The sequence below is a fragment of the Salvelinus sp. IW2-2015 genome, linkage group LG33 (assembly GCF_002910315.2).
Source record: "Salvelinus sp. IW2-2015 linkage group LG33, ASM291031v2, whole genome shotgun sequence".
Lineage (NCBI taxonomy): Eukaryota > Metazoa > Chordata > Actinopteri > Salmoniformes > Salmonidae > Salvelinus > Salvelinus sp. IW2-2015.
In genome coordinates, this window is record NC_036872.1 from 5,517,145 (window position 1) to 5,522,555 (window position 5,411).

Genomic DNA, 5,411 nt, shown 5'->3' on the forward strand with positions numbered 1-5,411 from the left:
CGTTGGTAGTTTCCGGGCTGCAAGCTCGTCTTTTACTTCCACCGCTAATCCGTGCAGGAACGTGTCAAACAGCATTTTCGGATTCCAGGCACCCTCCGCTGCTAGCGTGCGGAAATCCACTGCATCCACGGTCTGCTACACTGAGGGAGTCCTGCTGAAGCTGGTGTAACTCCCAGGCAGCCTCTCTCCTGGACACGGGAGCCTCAAACTTATTTCAGCTCCGCCATGAATCCCTCCATACTGAAGCATATGGCCGACTGTTGTTCCCAAACAGCCATAACCCAAGCAAGGGCCCTCCGGGACATCAGCGTGATGAGGTACGCTATCTTAGAGCGGTTCGAGGGGAAGAAGGAAGGCTGCAGCTCCATGACGAGGGAACACTGAGCGAGAAACGCCCGACAGGTGCCCAACTCTCCATCGAATCGCACTGGGGAAGGTAAACAATCAAATGTGATTATAAAGCCCTTCTTACATCAGCTGATTTCACAAAGTGCTGTACAGAAACCCAGCCTAAAACCCCCAACAGCAAGCATTGCAGCTGTAGAAGCACGGTGGCTAGGAAAAACTCCCTAGAAAGGCCGGAACCTAGGAAGAAACCTAGAGAGGAACCAGGCTATGAGGGGTGGCCAGTCTTGTTCTGGCTGTGCCGGGTGGAGATTATAACAGAACATGGTTAAGATGTTCAAATGTTCATAGAGGACCAGCAAGGTCAGATAATAATAATCAGAGTGGTTGTAAAGGGTACTACAGGTCAGCACCTCAGGAGTAAATGTCAGTTGGCTTTTCAAAGTTTCTCTACCGATCCTGCTGTCTGTAGAGAGTTGAAAAAAGCAGGTCTGGGACAGGTAGCACGTCCGGTGAACAAGTCAGGGTTCCATAGCTGCAGGCAGAACAGTTGAAACTGGAGCAGCAGTACGACCAGGTGGACTGGGGACAGCAAGGAATCATCAGGCCAGTTAGCCCTAGGACCATGCCTCAGGACTCAGGTACTCCGATTAAGAGAGAGAGAAAAAAAAGAGAGATAATTAGAGAGCATACTTAATTTCACACAGGAGAAATAGTCCAGATATAACAGACTGACCCTAGTCCCCCGACCCAAACTATTGCAGCGTGAATACTGGAGGCTGAGACAGGAGGGGTCGGGAGACACTGTGACCCTGTCCGACGATACCCCCGGACAGACCCAAACAGGCAGGATATAACCCCTCCCACTTTGCCAAAGCACAGCCCCCACACCACTAGAGGGTTATCTTCAACCACCAACTTAATATCCTGAGACAAGGCAGAGTATAGCCCACAAAGATCTCCCCCACGGCACGAACCCAAGGGGGGGTGCCAACCTGGACAGAAAGATCACGTAAGTAACTCAACCCACTCAAGTGGTGCACCCCTCCTAGGGACAGCATGGAAGACCACCAGTAAGCCAATGACTGTGCCCCTGTAATAGGGTTTGAGGCAGAGAATCCCAGTGGAGAGAGTGGAACAGGCCAGGCAAAGACAGCAAGGGTGGTTCGTTGCTCCAGTGCCTTTCCGTTCACCTTCACACTCCTGGGCCAGACTACACTCAATCATAGGACCTACTGAAGAGATGAGTCTTCAATAAAGACTTAAAGGTTGAGACCAAGTCTGCGTCTCTTACATGGATAGGCAGACCATTCCATAGAAATGGAGCTCTATAGGAGAAAGCCCTGCCTCCAGCTGTTTGCTTAGAAATTCTAGGTACAGTAAGGAGACCTGTCTCTTGTGACCGTAGCATACGTGTAGGAATGTATGGCAGGACCAAATCGTAAAGATAGGTAGGAGAAAGCCCATGTAATTCTTTGTAGGTTAGCAGTACAACCTTGAAATCAGCCCTAGCCTTAACAGGAAGCCAGTGTAGGGAGGCTAGCACTGGAGTAATATGATCAAATTTTGGGCTTCGTCAAGATTCTAGCAGTCCTGTTTAGCAGTAACTGAAGTTTATTTAGTGCTTTATCCGGGTAGAGCATTGCAGTAGTCTATCCTAGAAGTGAGAAAAGATTGGATACATTTTTCTGCATCATTTTTAGACAAAAAGTTTCAGATTTTTGCAATGTTACGTAGATGGAGAAAAGTGGTCCTTGAAACAGAGTTGATATGTTCGTCAAAAGAGAGATCAGGGTCCAGAGTAACGCCGAGGTCCTTCACAGTTTTATTTGAGACAACTGTACAACCATCAAGATTAATTGTCAGATCCAACCGAAGATATCTTTGTTTCTTGGGACCTAGAACTAGCATCTCTGTTTTGTCCGAGTTTAAAAGTATAACATTTGCCGCCATCCACTTCCTTATGTCTGAAACACAGGCTTCCAGGGAGGGCAATTTTGGGGCTTCACCAGGTTTCATCGAAATGTACAGTGTGTGTCGTCCGCATTGCAGAGAAAGTTAACATTATGTTTACGAATGACATCACCAAGAGGTAAAACATATAGTGAAAACAATAGTGGTCCTAAAACTGAACCTTGAGGAACACTGAAATTTACAGTTGATTTGTCAAAGCACGAACCATCTACAGAGACAAACTGATATCATTCTGACAGATAAGATCTAAACCAGGACAGAACTTGTCTGTGTAGATCAATTTGGGTTTCCAATCTCTCCAAAATAATGTGGTGATTGATCGTATCAAAAGCAGCAGTAAGGTCTAGGAACACGGGGACAGATGCAGAGCCTCGGTCTGACGCCATTAAAAGGTAATTTACCACCTTCACAAGTGCAGTCTCAGTGCTATTATTGGGTCTAAAACCATACTGAAGCGTTTCGTATACATTGTTTGTCTTCAGGAAGGCAGTGAGTTGCTGCGCAACAGCTTTTTCAAAAAATGTTGAAAGGAATGGGAGATTCGATATAGGCTGATAGTTTTTTATATTTTCTGGATCAAGGTTTGGCTTTTTCAAGAGAGGCTATATTACTGCAACTTTTAGTGAGTTTGATACACATCCGGTGGAAAGAAAGCAGCTTATTATGTTTAACATAGGAGGGCTAAGCACAGGAAGCAGAACCTTCAGTAGTTTAGTTGGAATAGGGTCCAGTATGCAGCTTGAAGGTTTAGAGGCCATGATTATTTTCATCAATGTGTCAAGAGATATAGTTTTATAAAATATGAGTGTCTCCCTTGATCCTAGATCCTGGCAGTGTTGTACAGACTCAGGACAACTGAGCTTTGGAGGAATACGCAGATTTAAAGAGGAGTCCGTCGTTTGCTTTCTAATGATCATTATCGTTTCGTCAAAGAAGTTCATGAGTTTATCACTGCTGAAGTGAAAGCCATCCTCTAGGGGAATGCTGCTTTTTAGTTAGCTTTGTTACAGTATCAAAAACACATTTTGGATTGTTCTTATTCTCCTCAAATAAGTTGGAAAAATAGGATGATCGAGCAGCAGTGAGGGCTCTTCGATACTGCACGGTACTGTCTTTCCAAGCTATTCGGAAGACTTCCAGTTTGGTGTAGCGCCATTCCATTCCAATTTTCTGGAAGCTTGCTTCAGACCTCAGGTATTTTCTATATACCAGGTAGCTAGTTTCTTATGACACATGTCTTTAGGGGTGCGACTGCATCTAGGGTATTACGCAAGGTTAAATTGAGTTTTTCAGTTAGGTGGTTAACTGATGTTTGTACTCTGATGCCCATGGGTAGGTGGAGGGAGTCTGGAAGGGCATCTAGGAATCTTAGGGTTGTCCGAGAATTTACAGCATGGCTTTTGATGATCCTTGGGGTCTGAACAGATTATTTGTTGCGATTGCAAACGTAATGAAATGGTGGTTCGATAGTCCAGTTTTTATGAGTAAAAACATTAAGATCCACAACATTTATTCCACAGGACAAAACTATGTCCAGAGTATGACTGTGGCAGTGAGTAGGTCTGGAGACATGTTGGACAAAACCCACTGAGTCGATGATGGCTCCGAAAGCCTTTTGGAGTGGGTCTGTGGACTTTTCCATGTGAATGTTAAAGTCACCAAAAATGTGAATATTATCTGTCATGGCTACAAGGTCCGATAGGAATTCAGGGAACTCAGTGAGGAACGCTGTATACGGCCCAGGAGGCCTGTAAACAGTAGCTATAAAAAGTGATTGAGTAGTGATTGAGTAGGCTGCATAGATTATGACTAGATGCTCAAAAAACAAAAACGCAAATGGTTTTTTTGGGGTGTAAATTTAAATAAATTTAAATGTTAGCAACACCTCCGCCTTTGCGGGATGCATGGGGGATATGGTCCATAGTGTAACCAGGAGGTGAGGCCTCATTGAACACAGTATATTCATCAGGCTTAAGCCATGTTTCAGTCAGGCCAATCACATCAAGATTATGTTCATTGATTATAACTGCATTGGAAGTGAGGGATCTAACATTAAGTAGCCCTATTTTGAGATATGACAATCTCTTTCAATAATGACAGGAATGGAGGTCTTTATTCCAGTGAGATTGCTAGAGCGAACACCGCCATGTTTAGTGTTGCCCAACCTAGATCAAGGCACAGACACGATCTCAATGGGGATAACTGAGCTGACTACACTGACTGTGCTAGTGGCAGACTCCACTAAGCTGGCAGGCTGGCTAACAGCCTGTTGCCCGGCCTGCATCCCATTGTGGAGCTAAGGGAGTTAGACGCCTGTCTATGTTCATAGATAAGATGAGAGCACACCTCCAGCTAGGATGGAGTCCGTCACTCCTCAGCAGGCCAGGGCTTACCAATGGGGTTCACGGGAAACCGGGGTGACGGCGCTGCTACCAGCCGGGTAATTGAGGGGCTGGAAGGTTACCGACGTGGTAGACTGCCTAGTAGACAACCCACTGAATTTCTCCTGCAAAGGGTCCAATGCTTGGTCGTGACGTTCGACCACGGCCCGGAACCCTTCCATCAGACCGCGAACTAACTCCCCGTCCCTACCAATGGTGGCTCCTTGGGAGGAGATGGCGTAGCGGAGCTGGACCAAGTCTGCTGGGCAAGTCATGGCCAGTTCATACTATCACGTTTCAGGTAAGACCCAAATGCAGACTGTGTTGAAGTAACAATGTTTATTTCAGCAACAGGGGCAGGCAAACGCCAGGTTAAGACATGCAGAGGTCGATAATCCAGAGTGGGGGCAAAGGTACAGGATGGCAGGCAGGCTCAGGCTCAGGCAGAGGTCGGTAATCCAGAGTAGTGGGGCAAAGGTACAGGACGGCAAGCAGGCTCAGGGCGGGCAGAAAGGTCAAAACCGTGACTAGAAAACAGGAACAATAGAGAGACAGGCGCAGAGGGAAAACCGCTGGTAGGCTTGATGAAACAAAACGAACTGGCAACAGAAACAGAACACAGGTATAAATACACATGGGATAATGGGGAAGATGGGCGACACCTGGAGGGGGTTGGAGACAAGCACAAAGACAGGTGAAACAGATCATGGC

The 5,411-nt window shown here is 46.3% G+C and overlaps 1 protein-coding gene across 1 annotated transcript; it reads right to left on the reverse strand.

Moving 5' to 3' along the window:
• Positions 1-209: 209 nt before the first annotated feature.
• Positions 210-4,975, reverse strand: LOC139023612 (protein LDOC1-like). The gene is made up of 2 exons (XM_070437095.1): positions 4,726-4,975; positions 210-427 (listed from the first exon to the last, which is right to left on the reverse strand). The coding sequence occupies exons 1-2, from the start codon at positions 4,973-4,975 to the stop codon at positions 210-212; spliced, it is 468 nt and encodes a 155-aa protein (XP_070293196.1).
• Positions 4,976-5,411: the final 436 nt, after the last annotated feature.

Bases quoted from the DNA above. Each gene is read 5' to 3' on its own strand.
- LOC139023612 (XM_070437095.1), bottom strand. From the start codon at position 4,975: ATGACTTGCCCAGCAGACTTGGTCCAGCTCCGCTACGCCATCTCCTCC. The intron at 428-4,725 runs GTGAACCCCATT...TACCTTCCCCAG, and splicing joins CGCCGTCACCCCGGTTTCCC to TGCGATTCGATGGAGAGTTG.